The sequence below is a fragment of the Chiloscyllium plagiosum genome, chromosome 21 (genome assembly GCF_004010195.1).
Source record: "Chiloscyllium plagiosum isolate BGI_BamShark_2017 chromosome 21, ASM401019v2, whole genome shotgun sequence".
Classification (NCBI taxonomy): Eukaryota; Metazoa; Chordata; class Chondrichthyes; order Orectolobiformes; family Hemiscylliidae; genus Chiloscyllium; species Chiloscyllium plagiosum.
The window spans coordinates 29226180-29251741 of record NC_057730.1 but is presented as its reverse complement, the minus strand read 5'-3'; the positions used below and the strand labels follow the sequence as shown (position 1 = coordinate 29251741).

The 25562-nt window shown below is 39.6% G+C and overlaps 1 protein-coding gene across 1 annotated transcript in view; it reads right to left on the bottom strand.

Moving 5' to 3' along the window:
- The window catches only part of myo15aa (myosin XVAa), a 205391-nt gene that overhangs the window by 113573 nt on the left and 66256 nt on the right, over window positions 1–25562 (bottom strand). Inside the window, exons 6-17 of the mRNA XM_043711624.1 lie at window positions 24234–24308; window positions 19256–19352; window positions 15358–15461; window positions 15140–15203; window positions 14046–14159; window positions 10391–10552; window positions 8118–8231; window positions 5590–5648; window positions 3705–3828; window positions 2785–2880; window positions 1477–1608; window positions 1062–1187 (exon numbers count right to left, since the gene is read on the bottom strand). Coding sequence (XP_043567559.1) covers window positions 1062–1187; window positions 1477–1608; window positions 2785–2880; window positions 3705–3828; window positions 5590–5648; window positions 8118–8231; window positions 10391–10552; window positions 14046–14159; window positions 15140–15203; window positions 15358–15461; window positions 19256–19352; window positions 24234–24308 — 1267 coding nt within the window. The remainder of the gene's footprint in view (window positions 1–1061; window positions 1188–1476; window positions 1609–2784; window positions 2881–3704; window positions 3829–5589; window positions 5649–8117; window positions 8232–10390; window positions 10553–14045; window positions 14160–15139; window positions 15204–15357; window positions 15462–19255; window positions 19353–24233; window positions 24309–25562) is intronic.

Sequence of the window (25562 nt, the reverse complement as noted above, 5' to 3'; positions counted from 1 at the left end):
GTCTTTGCGGAAGGCGGAAAGGGGTGGGGAGGGAAATATATCCCTGGTGGTGGGGTCTGTTTGGAGGTGGCGGAAATGTCGTCGGATGATATGGTTTATGCGAAGGTTGGTAGGGTGGAAGGTGAGCACCAGGGGGATTCTGTCCTTGTTACAGTTGGAGAGGTGGGGTTTGAGGGCGGAGGGGCGGGATGTGGACGAAATGCGTTGGAGGGCATCTTTAACCACATGGGAAGGGAAATTGCGGTCACTAAAGAAGGAGGCCGTCTGGTGTGTTCTGTGGTGGAACTGGTCCTCCTGGGACCAGTCAATCTTTTAAGTCACACTTATATAGGATTTATTCTCTTCATATTGTGTCTACCTCCTCCTCTACTGCACCATTGACAGGACCATAAATCACAATTTACACTATGGATAACCTGCTCTTGATGCGCCAGGCATGGTTTTAAATGGTTATGAACTGTTCTCTGATAGTTGGTCTGACTGAGGCTCCCAGCAATACAACCTTCTCCAAGGGCCTAGCAAAACCAGAGTTTGAGGTAAGATGGAGAGATTTTGGACCTATTATAAATGACATTAATGACATTGCCTGATAGGACTCTTTGTAGTGCAAGGGGATTTTGGCTGTAAATAACAAGGTCAATATCAAGAGGTAATCTGATTATTACTAATAATTGACCAGATATTCAGGTATTACATCTACTCACTATAGTGACACTTCAATGAGTTATGTTATGTTGATTGGTTATGAAGGTATCCGTGTGTCATTAGTATGATTATTAGTGTGAAACTTCAGTGAGTTACTATTGAATACTACTGGAACTAAAGTTTCACATTTGATTTCTCCTTTGTCAATCCCTCCTATTCTCAATTTTCCTGTATTATTTTCTAGTTCCTGCAACTTCTCCCAAACCTGATGATGCAATTTGTGAAGCAAATACTCAGTAAGAAGACACTTAATGACAGGACTGAAGTTTTAAACTCAATGACAGGATCTGCCCTTTACAAGCAACAACTGTGTGAATTAGTGATGAGGTAGGTTGTAAAAATAGAATGATAATTACTTGATATGTCACTTTCCCAGCATAGTGTTTAATGGAGAATTCAGGCAGAGGCATCTTTGGCTTTGAGTACAGAGGGTTGTTGCCATGGTGATAGTGACATTTTTGCAGGAAAGTGTGGTCAGTTGCCTGTTTTGAAAGAACAGAATGTTATAGTCACACAACCTATTATTTAAAGGTTCAACAAATCCTACAACTATCTAGCATTCAGACTTAGGAAGAGATCACATTGTCCCTATTGAATGTCTGGTTAATCTGACTTTAATTTTACTGTTGATGACCTTGTATTTTGTAAATTTCAGGGACACCCTGAAAGAGAGAAAGAAGGAGAGAAAACAGAGAGGGAGATTGGAATCAGCAATCTTTAAGATAGTGTTTAGTCAATAGCAGGAATGGCTCTAATTTACATCCTTCCAACCTGTGGGAAGGTGCTTTGGTCATCCAGTATCCTAAGGATCCCATGAGGCCTCTGTGAAATGAGATCGAGGCAAGTCTGGTTGTCACTGAAAGTAATTTCCTTCCAATCGATCTGTTCTCTGATATATTCCTCCTGTAAACGGAATATACATGGAGTTAAAATTATTCAAAGGTGAAGAAAATTAACTTGATCAAATAAAACAGGGTGGTTCGGTTCAAACTGATCTTCATGTTGCCTGCAGGTTTCTCCAACCCCACTCTAGGTAATGATGATGTAACTGGATTGGATTTCGGTTTCCCCGCGATTTAACCCTATTGACCAATCTTCAGGGGTGAACTTAGCTAGTAGCTGTCAAAGCATATGACAGAACACATTCTCTAAATTACACAAGGTTCAATAATGTAGACATTGACTATTTTTGCCCTCACTAAACCCAAAATACACAGCACAGCAATTGCAGAAGAGATCAGTTGGTTTAACATACACTGTCAAATTAACAACATCAAATATTTTCAAATTGTACAACTCAGTGACATACTAGATAGGACATCCATTCACTGTCCCACGGGACAGCCGTGATTGCAGAATTAAAGGACTATGTATATTGATCAATCATTATACAGGAATGGGACAGTACATTAGAATAGCAATGTACAGCCCCAGTAGAGGATTGAGAGAATACAGTAGCACACATTTATATCATCCCAGTATGCATTGGGTTAGTGTGCTTCACCCCATTATGTAGTGCCTGTACAGCATGTAAATGGAATGCTATGCATCATTATATGGTCCTGTCCAGCACTGATGTATTTTACAGACCATTGTATGGTCCAAATACTGAACTGGGACAGTGCATTAGCAAACCATTTTATGGTTTAAGTACAGGACTAGAACTTTGTCTTAGCACAGAATTATAAATTCACAGGGAACAACTGGTACAGTATTTTGGCACACCATTACATGGTCCTGAGGTAAGTGTACCATTCAGTGAGCTCTTTGCTGAAAGAGAGAGATGAAAGATGCAGTGAATTTGGAGGTGCAACTATCATTTGATAACATTAAGTTGAAAAAAAAGATTGCAACGTTCACGTGAAGAGAGATCACCAAAGCAAAATGCTGCTGGAAATCAGATATTAAAACACAAAATACTCAGCAAATCTGACAGCATCTCAAGGAGAGAAACAGTTCTTAGTCCACATTGTTGATCTTTCATCATATTCACAGATATTTGTATACATCTATCTGACAAAAGGAAAATAGACATCTTGCAGTCACATAAAATTAAAAACAAAACTTTAAATCTATTACCTGCTCCAATTTGAAGATGATCTTATTGAAGAAGTATTGTAGGTACTCATTAGCATAATTAATACATAACTGCTCAAAGCTGTTAACACACAAATCCTGTGAACAAGACAAATGAATAATTGGAGTGTTCAGGGTTACAGACATCAGTGCATCACTCAAAAATTGTTTGGAGAAATTGCTCATTTTATGTGTTAAGAAAAGTGGTTCAGTTGCCTCTGAGACTTGAACATGTAAGTTATTTAATTGTAGTGTGCATTCACAAATCTATTTACCTACAGTAAGTAAGGATTATTTTCTTCTACATGAATCCAGTGTTGTATTATGTTATGGGCAAGTATTTCCTCATCTTGTTTTGAAGCTAAATGTATGGACATCATGTATACAGTACGTGCAAGGAAACATGGGCTGCAAACATTTAAGAATAGCTTGATTATTTTGTTGAGTTTTATTCAGAACTTCTCTCAAAACTTGAATTTCCATCTCATCTGAATTTGCTGTCCCTTTTGCTTTCTCTCCTGATTTCTTTTGGTTCCTTTTTAAATGTAGATGCAGTATGAAGTTGCTTACTGTGTGCTAATGGAAAAAGGAGGGTTGTGGGGACAGGCAAGAACAGAGGTGACAGGAGGGGATGCAAAGCAATGAATAACTTTTAGAAAATAAAATTCAGGGCATCATAGTTTTTAAAAAAAATTTTGGCCACAGTGATTTGATTTTCCATCTACTGGAGCTTGCTTTATAAATTCCTCAATGGCCAAGAATCCTGACACAGACGAAGGGTTCTGTCATGGTTAAGATGTGGCTGATGCAGAGGTTGTTTTTATAAAACCCTGATGGAGTTAGGATTCTTTTTCATTTAACATGATAAGCTAATTAATGACTTGCCATTTTTCCACTGTTTCCTTTCAGCAAAGTAAACATACCTCAAATCCGTAAATATCTAAAATTGCTATGGACAAGGATTCTGTCTTTGGGGAAACCAACTTGTTTATCCTGTCAGTGAGCCAACTGAAGAGCAAGGAGTAAAGAATCTTGGCAACAGCATCTCTGCAAGAAAAGAACAGCAATTACTTCAACAATCCTGGTCCATGAACTTGTATCAATTAGAAAAACTCTGACCTAGCTGCCCTTGGCAATATTATTCACATGGATGCTTTAAACCTCATTCAGTACTATTTCTCCACAGTTTGTCACGACTATCTCTTGCCTCTGATTTTTCATGTTGCTTGTCACAATTGCCTCAAGCTAAATATTGTGAGTACTAAAGCCATTTTGAATACATCCCCAAATCCATTCCCCCGTTCCTAATTCCAGTTCCATCCCTGGCCATTGTCTCAGGCTAATCCAGAACATTCAAAGTTTCAGTATCTTAAACTATCCCTTAGCTGAGGCCTTTGTTCTTTCTACTTTCAGTTCTGTATTATTAACCACCTTCAACATAAATGCATTTGTGATTTCCAGATTTGAAAAATTTCATGATTTCTTGCCCTGTCTCCCATTTTCTATAAACTTCAGCTCATCCAAAATATCCTACCCTGCTGTAAACCAAGATCACCTCTCTGCTTCCTGATGGGCAATGGTTTGCATTTTCTCAGAACATAAAGTTAGGGAGAAGAGTAGGCCATTCAACCATTCCAGTCTAATCTGCAGTCAGCTCCACTTTCCTACCTGCTTTCCATAACTCATGACTCCCTTGTACATCAAAAATTTCTTTAATGCTCAAAGCTAACGTTTTCATTTAATTTTCAGTTTTGAACTGCCCATGAGCTTCAACCCATGACCTTCTTTTAGTCCAATCCACGATATATGTGTCCAGAGATCTCTGAAATTCCTCTACTATTTTTCCAGTTATTCAGTATTTGTTGACACAGGAGATTGATGGAACCTCCAACACACTGGAGAGGCATGATTCATGCTATTAGAGTTCTAACAATATACCTACAATAGTTCCAGGGCTCATATTTTCATTCATGTAGAAATCCTATGAATCTTGGACTGAAACTCCACACAGTCTCTGGTCATTGTCAATATATTGACATGCAAACATGAAACCTTTACCACCTGAAAGGGCAAAGGCAGCAATACATGGGAACATTACCACTTGTAAGTTCCTCTCCAAGCCACACACCATCCTGACTTAGAAATGTATCATTGGTCTTTCACTGTGGCTGGATTATATCCTGGAACTCTGTTCCTAACAGCACTGTGAGTTGATCTACCTTCCACAGGATGCAATAGTTCAAGAAGGCAGCTCATCAGCATCTTCTCAAGGACTGGGCAATAAATGCTGACCTAACCAGTGTGCCTACATCCCATGAACAAATAAATATCTCTCTCTGGGTTATGTCTGCATCACAGCAGAATAACGAGAAATCAACCCTCGGGAATTTCAGCCTCTCTACATCCAACTTTTCAATAAACCACCCAACATCAGTCTCTCCATCAAGCAATTTTTCTTTCAAGATGAAACCATGCAAATCTGCCACAGGGAAATCAATGAGCAAGTGTCTTGATCATTCCACTAAATGAACACAGAGCACAAATGGTATTCACAGAAGGGCACTGCATTTCTCTGAATGTAAAATAGTCAACAAAATATCAGCTAATATATTTTCTCCAGCACATTATTTTCACACCATCAATCTAATGTCACTGATTTTATCTCCAATTAGCTTTCACCAAAAGTAGCACAGCATTACAAGCAGTAGCTTCCCTCCTCACCCATAACCATTGCAGCACCACAAGGAACATTTGGCAGATTTTAATTGATCACTATCATGGAGTGAAAGAAAACAATCACATTCTTACCTGGCATCAACTGCACTTTCCACAGTTAGAGGGGTGAAAATTTTCTCCCTCATGGTTTGCTGAGGGCAAAAAGCATAAGATAAACTCAATAGAAACCCAACATTACAAACAGTTGTGTCAGTGTGAAATGTTTTGAGCATTTAAATGTGTAATGTTTTCAATACTTAAAGGAGGAAACTGAAATTCTTTGTCTTCAGCCCAACCAATGCCATGATTGAACAATCTGACACCAAAAAATATTCCTTAGCTTTATTTCTGTGTAGAGTGCATGTAGGGGAAATGTGGGGTTGGGAAAGAGCAGTAAAAGCAGCTGAGAGAGGTATTGGGTTTGGTGAAGAGTTATTAGAGGACATGGGGGAAGGATTGAGGGGAGAGGATACAGTGACCTATGACACAATGATTACATCCTACTTGTTAGCATTTAGGGTTGGGGAGAGTTTTGGGTGTGGGGGATAGTGTGGATGCGGATGTGTGTTGTGGATGTTTCCCTAGTGCTGTTATTCTCACCTCAAGGTCAAATTTTTATCTGGGTTCAGATACATGTTAGTGTGCAAATGGTATTTTTCAAAGCAATGATTTTGATGCAAAATCTGACCCATTGGCGTTGGGTTCTTCAGTGTAGGAGTGGAATGAAAATCACAATGACTAACTCCTCCATTTTCACCGGCACACACAAATTTAGCAGGCCAGGACTAGACGCTTAGGCAAGTATAAAAACTCACCTTATATCTTGGTGCAACTTTTGAAGGATCTGATATTCCCTGCAACAAATTTAGATTACGACAGAGAGGTGCGAGTGGAAAGGTGATGATTCCCTGAAAGGCACACTTACCACATCTGAACCTCAGCAAGAAGGAGCCCTGTACTCACAACCTCAGCCTTCTGACTGTTAAGAAAAGCACTTTTGCACATCTGTAATCCACAATGGACAGCCTCATCCCATTTGTGGTACAAAGGCACAGATGGAGCAGAAGTAGCAGCCTGAAATGGCTGACTCACCATATGCACGGCTCCAAGGCAAGGAAGTACTATACTGTAAATGCCTATTTGGACCAGTTCATGTTTCATGAACCAAAAACAAACATTTAGCCCTCACATCAGGACTTTTGTTGGCTTAAGTCCGTATCCAGAGATCTGGACAAATATTGCAGAATCTTCCCTCATGAGAGAACATAGGACCGGGGGGCATTGCTTCAGAATAAAGAGGCACCAGTTTATGTCTGAAATGAGGAGGAATTTCTTGTCTCAGAGGGCCTTTGAAACTCATTACCACAGAGACCTGTGGGGATAGAGTCCTTGTGTATAATTAAGGCTGAGATAGATAGATACTTGATCAGTAAGGGAATCAAAGTGTTTGGGGGAAAAGCAGGAAGTGGATATAAGAAATGCCGGATCAGCCACGCTTTTATTTAAATGGCAGAGCAGGTTTGAGGGACCAAATGGCCTACTCCTGTTCCTATTTCTTATGGTCTCAATAACACCCAAGTACAGTAGTATGTTGCACTGTCAGAAGTGTAATTGCATCAATGAGATAACAAACCATGGAATCCCTCAACTGATGCTGAAAATAGATTACCTGGTCATTTATCTCATTGGCTGTGGTACACTTTGCACATCCTAAAGTTATGGAAAGCAGTATATAAATGGAAGTTATTTCTTTCTGTATGCCAGAACCTTATGTGTTTGTAAAGCTTTTCAAAGACAGATCATAAAATCTTTACTTGGAGAAGTTTGGAGGTTCTGATATAAAATCTATACATTTAAGGTTGATGTGCGGAGCTGTTGCTGAAAGAAATCCATAAAGTGAACAAGGTGGACATTAGTGTTTTTTGCATTATAGAAATGACTATGGGAGTAGGTCAACAGTCTCTCAGAAAGGGATAACAGTGAAATATTGAAGGAGGAGGGTGCAGTCAGTTATTTTGAATCCTCTGGTCAAAGTTACCCAAGATATTATTCTTAACTATTTTTAACATTGTTTCTTGCACTGAGAATACCCAATATTCAACTGGAAAGAGTCACACATGAGGTAAAATGAAGAATGATGTGGAGCTGAGAAGGAATAACAAATTTGAGGAATATAGGGCAGTGATGAGTGAGGAATCGTGAAGGTGAATTATTTTGAGGAAAAGGATGATAATGTAGATAAAGGAATGCCTCAGAAGAGCTTGGGATGCACATGTTCAGACGCCTTGTTGCCTTGAATGTAAGGCAGTTAGCATTCATCATGTGAAGAGATTGATCAGATAAAAGCAACAGCTGACTTATGTAGGGCAGCACCTTGACTCTCTATACTGCTCTCAAATTAGGATGTCACAGGACAGAATACCAAACATACAAAACTCTTTCATTCTAATATTGTTGTCAGTATCTTTTGCAATTGTACTTCAACAGATGACATATTTGAGGTGGTAGGAACTCCAGTCTGAATTATGAACAGATTCTAGATTCCTTCCACTATATTTCATGTGGAAACTGACCTTATTTATAAACTGTTGTGATCTGCGGCTTCAGTGAACTGAACTTACTGTCACTTTATACGTGATGGACTTCTGCAGCCCCTCAGGAGAAATCTGTAACAGTTCTGCCACCACTCGAATCTCACGAGCACTTACCACCGAAGCAGTCTCCTGTGAGTCGGTCTGTAACATATAAACATGTGACTGTATCAATGAGACAGGTTCTTGTCATTCCCTAACTGACAGCAATCTTGGTTGAAAAATATTAGATTCAAACATTGACAATAATGTGTCATTAAGGGAACAATTTACCAACTTTTTTGCTGATAAATCAAAGTTTACTGCTGAATACTTTGGATTTTTATCAAATAATCTGTACCTATTACAGTGAGATGCAAACCTTCCAAGAATGTATTATTCTATTTGTAAACCTTCAAAACTTCTTAACAAAGGATAAAAAATTAAATGGCAAGTCTCCAGAATCAAATTGAAATACCAAAGAAAAAGTATGTAAGTTAGCTCGCTGAGCTGGATGGTTTGTTTTCAGATGTTTCGTCACCAGGTAACATTATCAGTGAGAGACCTTGGTGAAGAGCTGGTAGCATGTCCTGCCTCTCTATTTATAGGTCTTGGTTTCATCGGACAAATGAGCAGGAAATTTGCCATCAGGATACATGAGCACAAACTAGCCACCAAAAGACACAACCCACTATCACTAGTTTCCATACATACAGACAAAGAAAGACACCATTTCATCTGGGACAACACACACATCTGAGGACAGGCAAAACAAAGACACACACGAGAATTTTTCGAGGCATGGCATTCTAACCAGAACTCCATCCATACTACCAGCACTTCAGCAGGGACTCTCATTGATGATGTTACCTAGTCGTTGTGACAAAATGTCTGAAAACAAACCTTCCAGCTCAGCGAGCTAACTTACATACTTTTCATCAACCTGAGCTACAAATCTTCTCAAAAATCACTAACACCAAAGAATCCTTACTGTATAACCTTAAACCAAATAAGACACAAGCAGTAATTATTAAAGATGTACACTGAACAAGTAAGAAAATTGCTCTAAACAATTTCAGCTATGAATTTAACCTGAATTCAACACTTAAATTTGCCTCATCTTTTTATTGTGCCTTTCACTCCAATGCATTTTTAAATATATTCATTCTCTGGAAGACAGATCCTTTCTTTCAGGGTCTGACTGCGAAAGTCACAGCTCAGGTCAATGGTATATTTCCACCAATGTGATGCCCTGCTTCATCTATTGGTAACACTGACAATAACACACACAGTCTTCAAATCCTTGGCATCTACTTCATGGGTTGACTTCTCTTTTTATAGATACTTGATCCTATCCGATTCTCTAAAACTCATTATTTCTGTCTCTAAATATACAAAACTGAGTTACTTGATTAAACATAGCAAACTTTCGTTTGACAGGTTCCAAGTTCAGCCATCTTCTGCTCACCGATGTTTTAAAATCAAAACTAACTAGTTTTCATTTAGAATATAATTTCTGAGGGTAGGGTTATTACCACGATAAAAAGCCTCTCAGCAAAGTTCAAGCATTGTTTATAAATACAGATGCATTGCCTAGGTTAAAAATCTAAGCTTAAGTTATAGATGCTCACAGGCATAATCAAGCAAATAAAAACGACTTTATACTAAACTGAAACCCAACATTTTCAACTCTTAATACAACCCGCAATAGATACAGTGATAACAACAAGCCAACAATAATTATGCAAAGCCCCGGTTAGACCTCACTTAAAACACTGCGAGCAGATCTGGGCACCACTCCTTAAGAAGGATATCATTCTTGATTAGTTCTCAGCATGTAATTCAGCCTAGAGAAATCTAATTCTCTTGGTGAATTTCCTTGGGCTGCTATCTGCAATGAATTAGAGCAGGCAGTGGTACAGCTTAGATAAAATGCCAAAGCCTCAGCGCCCTGAGCATCACTGACAGAACAAACTCATGGAATTACAACCAACACAATGAGCAACACTGGAGTTCTTGCTAAGCCACTATTTCAAAGAAGAGCAGGGAAGTGGTTGTGGGATCACACTGTGCATAAATTGGCTGCCAGATTTCCTACACCACAACATTGGCTACATTTTTAAGTAAATTATTGCCTGTAACTCACTTTGATATGTCCAATGTTCATGAAAGGTACTTTATAAGTGCACGACTTTATTTATTTTCAAAGATCATCTGTGTGAGATATTAATCCTATCTTTTTCTCTCCACAATGTTGCCTGGCCTGCTGAGTGCTTCCAGCATTCCTTTATTTTCATTTCAGAGTAAGAGTCTGAAAACCAAACCTCATATTTCTCAAAGTAGACATTCCCAAGGTGAAGAACTGAAGATAGAATGCGGAAGATGCTGTTCTGTTCATCTGGACTAAAACTGAGCACCTCCATTGAGCTGAGTAGCCTGTGGAAATCCTCCCCATCGTCCTTCCCAGAAATTTCACAATTTCCTCCCTAAGAAAACAAATTTTGTTTTAAATGTTACTTTCAAGTGACTGCACTTTGAACAAATGAGATCCTCAACATGATTAATACCATAAATCAGCCAACTGAAGTTTCTCTATGTGATACTAGGTGGCTCAGTGCACTGGACACAGCAAAGAATATGTGCCCAGTAGTGATTGTAATGAGGTCAGCTGGGTGGACGTCATAATATGAATTCTCTGACTGGGGGCTGTTAATCTGGATCAATCAGGGACACCTGGCTGACAGATAAAATGAGATGTGTCACACATTTGGATTTTTTAAACTCTCTATCCCCATGCTAGTCTTTTTTGTTTACTATTTCAATTCTGTAACAACACTTAAAGTATCTATACCTGGGCACTTGTATCTAAGATGGCACAGAGAGACAACATTATAAGCTTTTCATTGCACTCATTTGCGTGCCCATGATAATAAAGGCTATTTTTTTCTAATTCTACATTCTGAGAGTTGGCTCTGACGAAGCTGGACCAGCGTATAGGACGTGCCACGTGTAAATAAAGGGTGACTTGGTGACATGATACCTGCCTCTGTGGAGATGTTTCATGCTCCAACTGTATCCCAACTTTAGACAAGACCAGTGCATTAGGACTAATCTTGATTCAAGATACTCCAGTCGAGCAATAACTCCAGCACCTACCCAATAATAGCAAATTATTGTGGATATCTTATTCACAATAAGCAGGGTAAATATATCTGGCCAATGAATGCCCTTGTAGCCTTTATCCAATCACAAACAAAGTGGTGTTAGAAGCCATCAAGAGTGCCAGCAAATTGCACGTAGGGCACATGAGACTTCATACAACCAAATTCAATGGTACAAGATCAAAGGGTCAAAGAGAAATCTTTCAGCAGCTGCAGTCATGTCTGGTATACAGAAGGTAGACCTTTTTGTTAGACCCAGGACATCATTAGTGACGTTTCGGGCATGAGCCCTTCTTCAGGAGTTCTTCTTCAGGCTCATGCCCGAAACGTCGATTATTCTGCTCCTTAGATGCTGCCTGACCTGCTGCGCTTTTCCAGCAACACATTTTCAGCTCTGATCTCCAGCATCTGCAGTCCTCACTTTCTTCCAGGACATCATTACTTCAGCTGTTTCATCAATGATTTGCCTTCCATTATAAGATGAGCAATGCAGCAGACAATCCAAATACAGATCCCTTTATACTGAAGCAGCACATGCTAGTTATTGTACGACTTAGAGAACATCCAGATTTGGTCTGGCAGGTAACAGGAAATATGCCATAAAAGTACAAGTGAAGTGAGAATCCCTGATCACTTTGAGAAAGCTCAGACTGCCCACCTACAATAATTCATTTACGAATTTTCCACTGGCATCATTCAGGGCACTAGAATCTTAACTGGACCAACTAGATCAACACAAGACAAGGTCAAAAGCTATATCCTGTAAAGACAATTTACTTCTTAACTCCTCCTCCAAAGTATCCAAGGTTCAAGACAGAATTTAAAACATTAATTGTTTAGGATGTAAGCAGCAGCCATTTTTGCCCCACCCTAATTGCTTTTGAATATGTGGTGGTGAGGTGCTTTCCTGAGCTACAGCAGTCCATCTGCTGTTAGCACACCCACACAAGGAAGGATTTGCAGGATTTTGAACCACAACAGTGAAGAAATGTTCCAAATCAGACCAATGTGTGGTCCCATGCATCTGTTGCCCTCGCTGTTCGAGGTGGTAGAGGTCATGAGTTTGGCAGATATGAACCTTGATGAATTGCTGCTGCATCTTGTAGATGTTACACATTGCCGTTGCGCATTAGTGGTGGAACGAGTGCGTGTTTGAAGTACTGCCAGGTGTATCGATTACGTGGGTCCTCTGATCCAAATGGTAGACTACTCACCACTTGCTGTTACAGCTGCAAAAGTACTCAAGAAACTCACCATCACCTGGCAACATTTTTTTCTTGCCTGATACCTCTACCATTGGATTCAACATCTGTCTGATTTGATTTCCTACTGATGGATTGTGGATGCAATGCTTATAATCTAAATGTCACATTGCAACAGCTCCAACATAGTTTCAACAGCATTGCACTTCTCATAATCTCTATCCCTGAGAAAGACAAGTGCATAGGTTTCATGGGAACACCATTATGTCTAAGTATTGCACCCTAACTTTTTCATGACTTTATCATCATTTGAGCAACCTGGAATGGCTTACTGTTATGGAAATACTTTCAGCTCAGTTATTGGAGCCATTCAAGGCAAGGGCCCAAGGCAAAGTAGAGTGGGAAATGTTATTCCCTTGCTCAAGAAAGGGAATAGAGATAACCCTGTGAATTACAGAACAGTCAGTCTTATATCTTGGGCAGCACAGTGGCACAGTGGTTAGCACTGCTGCCTCGCAGGGCCAAAGACCCGGGTTCAATTCCCGCCTCAGGCAACTGTCTGTGTGGAGTTTGCACATTCTTCCTGTGTCTGTGTGGGTTTCCTCCTACAGCCCAAAAATGTGCAGGTTAGGTGAATTGGCCAGAAGTGTGTACTGATTTATTTTGGAAAGTCAAACTTTAATGCAGATTACAGGGTTAAAGACAGGATTCTTGGCAGTGTGGAGGAACAAAGGGATCTTGGGGTCCATGCCCACAGATCCGTCGAAGTTGCCACCCAAGTTGATAGGGTTGTCAAAAGGTATATGGTGTGTTGGCTTTCATTATCAGGGGATTGAATTTAAGAGCCACAAAGTTATGCTGCAGCTCTTTTAAGCCCTGGTTAGACCACGCCTGGAATACTGTTCAGTTCTGGTTGCCTCATTATAGGAAGGGTGTGGAAGCTTGAGCGAGAGTGCAGAGGACATTTACCAGGATATTGCCTGGACTGGCAAGCATGTCTTATGAAGAAAAGTTGAGGGAGCTAGGGCTTTTCTCATTGGAGTGAAGAAGGATGAGAGGTGACTTGATAAAGGTGTACAAGATGATGAGAGGCACAGATAGAGTGGATAGCCAGAGACTTTCTCTCAGGGCGGAAATGGCTATCACGTGGGGGCACAATTTTAAGGTGATTGGAGGAAGGTTTGGGGAAGATGTCAGAGTCAGGTTCTTTACACAGAGATTGGTGGGTGCATGGGCTGCAAGCCAGCAGGGGCAGGAGAGTCAGATAAATTAGGGACATTTAAGTGACTCTTGGATAGGCACATGGCTGATAGTAAAATGAAGAATATGTAGGTTAGTTTGATCTTAGAATAGGATAAAAGATCGGCACACGTCAAGGGCTGAAGGGCCTGTGATGTGCTCTACTGCTCTGTTCTATGTACCTTGTTAATGCAATTAGGGACGGACAATAATGTGATCGTAACAGTATTGCCCACATTGTAATAACAAAGAAAACTAATTGAGCACAGATGAGGACTGAAACACTAAACCTCTCTCACTGTTGTGACTTACTCTACACTAGGCAACATCTTCAGCCTTTAGGTGTAGGTTGTATCTGCACCATTTAATCAACTTACCTGATTCAGGTAGTAGTATGTTTCAGCTTCCTGAAGATAGAACCTTTGCTTCTGTTGGCTCGAGAGTCCTGCCAGCATCTCATAGAAAATGTGGTAATTTCTTTCATTTTTGGCCTAGATTTTGAAAAAAAAAGGAAAGAAAGCTCATTTTTGCCTATTTTCTAAATCTAACAGAGAGTCCTTGTTTTCTTGTTTCTAATAACTTATTTCAGACTGAGTGAAATATTTGAATCTCCCTGCCGAATCTGAATTTACCACTGGATTCTACATCCTTTGTGGCTGTCCTTATTTATTGCATGGTTAGAGTGTCCTCATTAACCTTTATTGTATGAACATAGTGGATAATGGCTGCATTACAATCACAAACCCGAACTATGTAAAAGCACAACCTGCACAGTAAGACTGATGGAAGCTGGAAATTGAAAACACAAGGCAGATGGTTGGCCAGTATTAGATAAAAGAAAAATATCCACACAGTTTATGTGACAGAAGGAGTGAAATGGGAAATGTACTTAAATATTAGCTGTTACATCAATATGGGGATAAATACATAAAGACCAATTTTCTTTAGAGCGTTTATATCTGCTTAGGAGTATCAGTAATCCCAAGTTCTATTGCCAACCAGCCAGAATGTACAATCATACACAGCTAGCACTGCAGTGGGTTCATTTTAAAGTAACCCAGCCTGTGCATAGATCATTTATTCAGCTTTATTCTCCATTGATTTCAACAAACCACATAAGTTCGGCTAAGTTGCTCCACTAAGTGTGTTCTCCATATAAGAAATAGTCTACATGTATATACCTTCCAGCATTTTGAACATTCTGACTAGGGTTGAGGACCAGTAGTACAGGCTAGTGCTCGTGATGTAGGAGCTCTTATACTTTGCTGAATGTTGTGTTCATTTGAAACAGTTTAAATTTTTGAGACATCCTCTGCTGACATGAAGTTGAAATACCCACAAGTTATGGCTACTCAAGAGGTACATTTTACTCCTGACATGTATCAGCATCAAGCAAAAAAGACAGTTTAGCCACAGCCACATAGAAATTGGCAGAATGATTTGAAACATAAAACTGTAACATAAGACATACCTGAAACACAATCCTCGACTTCTCAAGAAGATACTGCGAGGTTATGGCACCGCATATCACCCCACTGTAAAAAGAGAATGTTAATGGTACTGGGTTAAAAATCAACATTCAGTGTTTAGCACTCCTGTGACACAGTGTTAGAGACCTAAGTGAGTCAGTAAGCAAATGAATGTGTGCATAGAACTTCAGATTGTGACAGAAAACACGTTATTACTTACTTTTGCAAAAATATTTCAATGTACTTTCCAAATCTACTGGAGTTGTCATTTCGAACAGTTTTGGCATTTCCAAAGGATTCCAAAAGTGGTGTGGCTTCAAGGATCTGTTCAGGAAAACTTTAATAAGTTGAAAAGTTCTAAGTTTTTCTCTGGAACTGAGCATAAAATTATAACAGTTCCTTAAATAGACAGACTTAAATTGACCTATTTTGATCTGCTGCATGCTTAGAGGGAATCACAAATTTGTCTCCTTGAATGGGTTAGTGTAGTGTCTCCTCATTTTGCAATTCTGCTCCGTAAATATCCAGGGCTAATTTGTCACTTGCCTCCAGGTTTTTCAATGCTCCATTTATTGAAGCTTCATCTGTCACAAAAGTACTCTACATTCCACTTAATATTGATCCACCTTTATGAGAGTGGTCTCCCATCTACGTAATAATACTTCACCTTTCCTGAGAATTCTCTACTCCCTGTGTAAAAATGCTTCATTCCAGTCAACAAAAGGATACTTGAGATACATACAGCCAACATGTGCAATTTGTGTAAAATTTTTGAACTTTTGACAATGATACAGAGTTAAAACCTTGAATAATTTTCAATTTTACATATTTACTGAAACTACAGTTCCTAGCACACAAACACAGGGAATGCACAGCTCGTGTATTCACTTCTTAGAAGTGAAAAGATTCTTAATCAAATTTGGCTGATTGGATCAGGAAGGAAGTATCAATGGGCAGTCAGCTCAGTACCCTAGATTTTCTGACAAGCACAATAATTAAAATTAACCTTATGTAAAGATCTGGTTGAAGATCTTTGTTAGGAGTTTTCCCTGAAAAATGAATCAAATTCTCTTGCAGCTGCTGATGGGCGTGATATATTTATAGAATTTATGGCTTTAATTTGAAGTTTCCGAGGTTTGCCAAATCATTTTGAATGACAGTGTTGCCTCTTTAATTGCATTTTCAGCAAGTGTACTTAAACTGGAAGGGCTGATGTGCATTTTGACTTGTTGTTGGAGATATTGACAGCAATCAATACCTTACCTCAATCTTCACAGACATCAAGGGGCAATAATGAGAAAAAAAGGCAGAAGATGTAAATGACATCAAACATTTGATACATTTCACCAAAAATAGCACACACTCTTTTCAATTCAGATCAAAAGCCTATTATTTTGGCCTGTATAAAACCATGGTTAAATGTTATTTGTAATGCTAGACATTAATATAAATCCCTAGATATGGAGGAGGTCCCATTCAATTAAAAGATATAAAACTCCTCTATTCAAAAAGAAAAGAAGGCCGAAAGAAGGAAACTGGAGGCCTGTTACCATCTGACATAGGGAATGTATTATATACAGTTGTTTTATTTGAGGAAGGTTGTAAACACATTGGAAGCAGTTCAGAGGAAGTTTACCAGATCTTTAACTGGATTGGGTGGGTTACCTTATGAGGGAAGGCGAGACAGGCTGGATTTGTATTGTTGGAGTTTTGTAGAGTTTGACTTGATTTTATTAAGGCTTATAGGATCCTAAGGGATGTTGCCAGGTGAGACGTGGAGAGAATGTTGCCCCTTAATGGAGAACTGAGAACTAAGGGCCATTGTTTAAAAATATAGGGTAACTGACTTCAGACACAGATAGGGCAAACTTTTTTTTCTCACAGAGAATTGTGAATCTTTGGACTCTGTTCCTGAAAAGGCAGTTTTAACAAAGTCTTTGAATACTTTTAAGGCAGAGGTGAATAGATCTGGGCAAAAAAGGGGCTAAAAGGTTTTCAGGATAGGTGGGATTTCAGGTTACAAGCAGTTGAACATTGATTGTATAAAATGGTGGAGCAAGCACGAGGAACCAAATAACCTTCCGCTCATTGTTCTATGGCGACCTTGTTCATATGCTCTGTCCAGTTTTGGTCTCATCACAAAATAGATGGCTTTGAAGATTTGAAATGGCACCAATCTAAATCTCAATATAACATACCTTAATTATCAATATAAATGAAGAGAGCTCAGACTAAGGAAAAGTGTAGAATTAGACCAAGGTTTGTATGATAGTAAATTGTATTACAGTTTTTTTCAATTAAACAGCTAAGGGATAACAAGGAATCACAGTTTAGGTGTACAAGGTCAGATCTTGTTTGGAAATCAGGAGGTGGAACTTTTCTTTTTCTCAGAAAATACTCTCTGGAAGAAGCTGTTGAATCATATGGTGGATTCCTTCTTGCTGAGTTGCTTCAACTGAGAGCTGAACTTTTTCCTGACTGGGTGGACATAACACTTTACATAAGATAAATCATTTCTGTATAGAGGCTGCAGAGAACAGGGGACTAGAATGATCCTGGAATAGTTTCAATCACTTAGATGACTTAAAGAAGTTCCCAGATTTATCCTACAAATTGGAATGAGACTTTTATTACATTTTTCATATCTCTCAGTATGTCACATGGTTTTGGTGGGGATAAAAGAGCATTTATGTTGTAAAACATGAGGCATGACAACCATACGGGAAAGGCTGGATGGACAGGGTCCTTTCTCTGTTTATTATTATTTATAGAAAAGTGGTAGCTAACTGAGAGATAATATCCTTCCTATCCTAAAATGAGCGGCTGAAGCTGCACAGAAATTAATTAACTCCAGCCAGACAATAACAGAAGCTTTACATCTTTACTATTGTTACATTATGTTTGTTTGAGCTAGTTTAAGTGTTCAGAAACCTGATTTTGGCCCACGCCTTTGAAATTCTGGAACTCTGACTTCAAAAAGCTGATAAACACTGGGGGCAAATGGAATTTTTCGAGACTGAGATGGATGAAGTTTTGGTAGATAAGGTTGTTGGGGGATGCAAAAGATGCAATTTAGTTGCAGTACAACTCAGCCATGATCTAACTCAATGGCGGAACAGCATGGAGGAACATGTGCTCCTGTGATAATAATTAGAGTGTTCCTAATTGAAGCCAATGGTGAACCCCAGTACCTTCATTTGGTGAAATCTGATTTTTTTTTCTTTATTCATTCATGGGATGAGGATGTCACTGGCTAGTCAGCATTTATTGCCCATCCCTAATTGCCCAGAGGACAGTTAAGAGTCACCCACATTGCTGTAGGTCAGGAGTCATATGTAGGCCAGGTAAGGATGGTAGTTTCCTTCCATAAAGGACATTACTGAACCAGAGAGTGTTTTTCAACAATCGACAAGGGATCCATGGTGATCATTAGATTCTTAATTCCAGATATTTACTGAATTCAAATTCCACCATTTGCAATGGCAACATTTGAACCAGGGTCCTCACATTATCTGGTCTCTGAATTAACAGTCCAGCGATAATACCAGTAGGTCATTGCCTTCCCATCTGTTGCAATATTGTCCAAACTCTGAGGTGCCTGATCTCCTGATGTAACTGACTTTCGATAGCATGTAGAATTAGCTGTAGCCAATTAGCTTCAATGACTTGAAATTAATGAGGAAATAGATCTACGCAAACTGTTGCTAATGATTTGCTGTTTCATTTCCTCTGCTAGACTATATTAAATCAACCTATGAGCTACTTCAAACCCAAATCACCAACTGCTTATACTGCGCAGACTGGTGCATGAAGAATAATCATATGTAAAGTGTAGAATCCCCAGAAAAGATTAGGTCCTTTAGTGACCTGACATTCACTATGATATACCTGTTCCTGGTAACTAGTTCCTCTGTGGAAAATGCCTCCATGAGCAAAGACGTGAGGATGGCATTACCACAGCCACTAAAGTGCAGCAACATCTACTGTACCATAAGGACATTGAAGCTAGATTCACATGTAAAGATTACAAAGAATTTAACTTGGTATCTAACATTTAGAAACAGTTTCTTCAGAAGGGTAATCATCAAGGAAACTGATCAAATGCTACTACAAGTTACCTGTTGTGTTGCACTGTCTTTTTTTGTGTGGTGCACAGAAGCTAGATAGCAGAGGACCAGTTTGGTGGCTTCAGTCTTGCCTGATCCGCTTTCACCACTTCAAAAATAGAAAGAAACACAATAAGTGTTTTTACTTTTGCCTTGCCATATTGTCTTGAGAGATCAGAATCCTGAAATACATATGGATATATTAAACTTTGATTCTATTTTTTCAAAAAAGAAGACTGTTTCAGCCAAAAGATGACTGTGAACGCAAATTAAATGATTGGCTAGCAGAGTTCTGAATGTGATCCATGGATCGTCATACCTGTCCAGTCAGACAAACTTCAAACAGAAAGACTAAAAATGAAGCGATAACAAGAGGCTGTCTACTCCGTCCCACTCCCCTCGCACACCTCAGCAGGAAGCCATCTCTTACAGACATGTTTGTGTTTTATTCTTCGAGAAATATAGAAAAAACAGGATTAAAAACTGACTACAACCCGTGGTCTGTGTGTGTTAGTAGCCCAGTGGTCTAATGTGTGGACTTATGTGCTATGAAGGTTTGAGAACATCCATTAAACCTGCCTGCAATACAATTAAAGAAAGAGAAAAGTCACTCTTACACTCAGAGTGCCGACAGCCAGTCACCATTGAAAGGAACCCAGACAAAAGGATTTTAGCCATCTTGCAAAGTCAAGAATTTCAAAACTGACTGTTCAAACACCAAATGTAACACTAAATGGAATACCAAATGTACCATCCACTGTAACAACCACACAGTTCTATTATCAAATCTTCACATATCACTCAAAGACTGATGTATACATATATTTTTAATCTTTTATCTTTCTTTCTTGTGTTATTCCTATTCTGTGTCATATGTGTTGCGTTACTAATTCTTCTCATGTTTTGTCGCTAATAAACTCGCTATTCTGCTAACCGAAGAAAGCCTAGTTAAGTTGATAACTTGAGAAACATGAATTCATTTGGCCTGGGAGAAAGGTATCCATATTAGAGCGTTCCTTTAACCTTGTGACAAATAATTGAAAGGGTAGGTGAAAAAAAAGGGGAGCACGTTCAACCCGGCTCTCCCAGAAGCTTAATAATTAGGGGTACCTTATCTGGAATCAGGGAACCTTCCTTCGAGACTAATCATAACAACTTGTGGCTCATTTTCATGACTTGAGCCAACAGATGAAAGGAAGGAATTAGAGTGGGCAAATTACCACTTTAATTTTATTTTTAAAAACTGCAAAAGGCTTTCTTGGATTTGCAGTGCTGCAGTATAGAAATGTCTGCATTAGATACAGATTCCTAGCAGAATTAGGGGAAGTTATTGTTGATGATTTTAAAGTTCTTGAACAGTTACAACATTTAGCAAGGCATTAATGATTAGAATTTCATCCAAAAGCCAGGAAGCACAACATTTAATAGGAGTGATCAACAATTTACAGGTGGAAACTGAGGATGATGAGATGAATGGTAGAGAAATTACATTTGGAGCAGAGGAAATTAGAATTTCAAGAAGAAGAGAAGGAAAGGCAAAGAAAGAAACAGAGGCAAACACACAAGAGAAAGAGAAAGAAGAAAGAGATAGAGAGGAGTAGGACATAGAGGAAATAGCAAGGCGATGAGGGGGAGAATTTCAGACAAAATGGCAAAAGAGGAATTTTAACTAAGACAGTTTGAGATTAGATTAGATTACTTACAGTGTGGAAACAGGCCCTTCAGCCCAACAAGTCCACACCGACCCACTGAAGTGCAATCCACCCAGACCCATTCCCCTACATTTACCCCTGCACCTAACGCTACAGGCAATTTAGCATGGCCAATTCACCTAACCTGCACATTTTTTGGACTGTGGGAGGAAACCAGAGCACCCAGAGGAAACCCACACAGACACGGGGAGAATGTGCAAACTCCACACAGTCAGTCACCTGAGGCAGGAATTGAACCCGGGTCTCTGACGCTGTGAGGCAGCAGTGCTAACCACTGTGTCACCGTGCCGTGAGATGAGGGGCAGGAATCCTGGCATGAAGACATCACTGGCTCAGATGTAAGGGCAGAGGCAGAGGCAATTCAGTTTACTCATTTAATTGTTAATTTTGATGAGGCAGAGGTCAAAGCCTTCTCTTTATCTCTTTTGAGCAGGTAGCACAGGAGCTAAAATGACCAGTCCTACATTGGTCCTTTTATTCCAGAGTAAGTTTTCAAGGAAAGCTCATGAGGTTCACTTTCTCTTGCCTGGAGAAAGTGCCACTGATAATGAGATAGCAAAAAATGACTATTTTAAGTGCGTACTAGTTAGCGCTGGAGACTTATGGCCAAAACTTCCAAATCCTGAGGAACAGATGTCACCAGACCTAAATGGAATTTGAAAAGCATAAGCAGCTTATACTTGACCAGTGACTACAGACACTTTACATAGAATCACTTACGAAAATCGTCATGAAATAATTCTCCTTGAAGAGTTTAAGAATTCAAATTATTTTCGATAAGAATGCACTGAGAGAAATGGAGAGGGACTGGTGCAGACAGTCTGCCATATTGGCTGATGGTTATGAGCTGATCCACAAACCCCTGTTCCCAAAGGAAATCTCTCCCATTCACTTCCAACCAACTGGAAAGGATGGAGGTAGGGAAGAGTGATAGGAAACTGAGTATCCATGTGAGAGATGGAATTTCTGGCTGCCTTTCTTAGGACAGAAAGGGTGATATTTCTGTATCAGTACTAATAATGATTGAGTTGCTTGCATCCTAAAGGACATACAGAGCTATGGCAGAGGCAAGGGAACAATAAAAAAAACCAAAATGTCTTAATCAATAAAACCTTTAGACCTGCATCTGTTCATAACAACATTTGTAGGGATAATAACTGCATAGCCCTTGTGAAACCAAAGTTCCATCTTTAAAATGAGGAAACCCTGTATTGCATTTCGTGGTACTACCACCATAGTAAATAGGATGAACTCAGAACAGATCCAGCAGCAAAACACTGGGCATCTGTTGGTCACTGTGGATTATTAGCAATAGCAGAATTCTATTCAACTACAATCTGTAATCTCAAATATGTCCCACATTCTACTAATATCCTCAAGCCAGGAGATCAACTCTGGTTTAATGAAGAGTGCAGGAGGGAATGATAGGAGGTCCACCAAGCTAAACTAAAAATGAGGTGTTGTGGTGCTGAAGCACATGAAACAGAGCAAACAGCATGTGATAGACAGAGCAAAGTAATGCTGCAACCAATGGGGAAGATCTAAACTCGACAGTCCCATAATCACAGATGCCAGTCTTCACCAATTCATTCACATGACATTGAGAAGGCACTGTATTACAGAAAATCTTGTGGTACCTGCCAACATTCCTGTTAAGTATTGAAAACCTGTGCTCCTGAAGATCTAAGCCCTTAACCAAACTGTTCCAATACATCCATAATAGAGAAATCTACCTGACAATTTGTAAAAGTGCACTAGTATGTCCTGTCCACAAAATACAGGATAACTCCAATCCAGACAATTACTGCCTTAGCCTACTGTCAATAATCAACAAAATGATTGAAGGGTTATTGTTGTGTCTGTGGAACAGCATTTATGCACTAGTAACAATGACTGAAGCTCATTTTAAGTACTGCCAGAGTTGTTCACCTCCAGTTCCTAATACAGCCTTCATCGAAACACGATCAAAAGAGCTGAATTCCAAAGCTGAAGTGCGAGTGACTGCCTTTGATGTCAAGGCCACATTTGACAGAGTGTTGAATCAAGAGACCCCAGCAAAATTGAAGTCAATGAGAATCTTCTTTAGCATAATGGAAAATGGTTGTGCTTATTTGAAGGCAATCATCTTAGCCTCAGATCATTCTGCAGGAATTCCTCAGGGCAGTATCTTAGGTCTTCAGTTCCTTCATCAATGACCTTCCCTCCATTACAAAGTAGGATGTTTGCTAGATGAATAAGGGTGACAGATGCATGGGAACAGCACATCTGCAAGTTTCCCCACCAAGTAAAACATCATCCTGACTTATAAAAAGGAAAGAACTGTGGATGCTGGAGATCTGAAACCAAAACAGAGATTGCTGGAGAAATTCAACAGACCGAGCAGCATCTGGAGAGAAAGCAGAAGTAATGCTTCAAGTCCAGTCATACTGTAACAGAATGAAACTCAACATGTTAACTTTGCTTTCTCCCCATAGATGCGGCCAAACCTCCTGAGTTTTGCCAGCAATTACTGATTTTATTTCTGATTAGATTGCCATATTGTAGTGATTAGAACCAGGATGACCTCATTGACTATGAGGTCATTGATTGGGATTATTAACTTGGGCCAATCAGGAAAGCCTTTGCTGACCAATATAACAAGGAGAAGGGCTCATGTGGCACAGTGGTAGTGTCCCTACCCTGGACCAGGAGGCCCGGGTTCAAGTCGCACCTGCTCCAGAGGTGTGCAGTGACATCTCTTAACAGGTTGATTAGAAAAATAGGTGAAATAAAAATTTAACCAGGAGATTTGAATTTGCTCAGTTCAGGCAACTGAACTCTAAGCTGGCTAGCCATAGCTAGAGTACTGTACACAAGTAAATAAAGGATGACTTGATGATGGGACACCAGCCTCTGTGCAGTTATCTCATCGTCATTGGATCAGAAGACTGGAATTCTTTCCCTTGACAGCACTATGGGTGTACCTGCAATGGATGAACAACATTCGTTTAAGAAGCCAGCTTGTCACCATCTCATGAAGGACAACTAGTGATAGACCAAATTTCTTTTGCTACCAGCAATACTGATATCCCAAGGAAGAATAAGAAATAAATATATATATATACATACATAAATGAATTACTACATTTCCTGGCTCTTGACAGTGCGAAATTACCAATGCTTATCAAAAGCACAAGATCTTGAGTTTGGATAATTGAATATCCGTATGTGGATTCTGGGGATGTCTGCATGCCTCAACCTTAAGCCAAGAACTCAATGTCAAACAGAAAACTTGTTACCTGATTATAATGCACTGATTGTGTTTGGCATCAACCATTTTTGAATAGGCCACATTAGCAACGGCAAAGAGATGTCTGCAACAAAAACACAAGAGTATGGTAATCCCTAAACATTGTAATATTGCAATACAACAGGACTTACTTTCTTTTTGTCAATACTGCTAGTCACACCTTTCAATCAGGAGACATGACTTAATCTGAGCCACAGGATGCCAATTCCTTCTGGAGCAGGTCTCATTGCTCTTCTTTTACATGTTTCCCCTATTTCTCTCCTCTCCTTTTCTGAGCTTTGGGAGGTCCAGATATTGGTGGTATGTCAGCAAGTAGCCATTCCTAAGGTATTAGCAGGCTAACCATACATGGAGGATCAAGGTAGCCAAACTGGACTCTGCCATCAATATACCACTTGCTAGCACTGATTGCAAGGTAGCAATCAGCAGTCAGCCTGGCCAGTTCTAGCCCTAACTACTCCCTTGGCTATGATTTGGAGATGCCGGTGTTGGACTGGGGTGTACAAACTTAAAAATTACACAACACCAGGTTATAGTCCAACAGATTTAATTGGAAGAACACTAGCTTTCGGAGCGACGCCCCTTCATCAGGTGATTGTGGAGGGCTCGATCGTAACACAGAATTTATAGCAAAAATTTGCAGTGTGATGTAACTGAAATTATACATTGAAAAATTGATTGTCTGTTAAGCCTTTCATCTGTTAGAATACAGTGTTGGTTTCACTTCTTTCATGTGTAAATCACAAACCCTTTTTTTAAAAAGTTGCATTCTCGGTTAGCTGTTAACAATGGTGATAGCTAGACAATATGTTGAAGGTGTTAGCCCCCTGTGTTCTCTGTCTATGACCTGATGTTTAGATTGATTCTAATCTAAAAAGTGAGATAAAAGAGTTTTACATAAATTCATTTTTGAGGTCAGAGTTCTACATGAATGTATGCAGTTTTTGAGAAAGTGCAGTGTAACTCTGCAAGTACAAATTCACCACACAAAATAGATGTGTGCATGTGGATCTTTGTCTGTCTGTGTATGTGTGTGTGTCTGTCTGGGGTGGGGGTTGTGAGTGTGAGAAGGTGTGTGTGTAGAGTGGGTGTAGAGTGTCTTAAGTCTGTGAGGGGGTGCATGTGTGAGTGTGGGAATGTGTGTGTTTATCTGTGTGCGCGTCTGTGTGTACCTGTGTCCATGTGTATGTGTGAGTGTGTGTGTGTAGGAATATCTGTGTGTGTGTGTAGTGCAATGGTGATCACCTGTAATGTGACATGAACCCAAAGTCCCGGTTGAGGCCCTCCCTATGGGTACCGAACTTAGCTATCAGCCTCT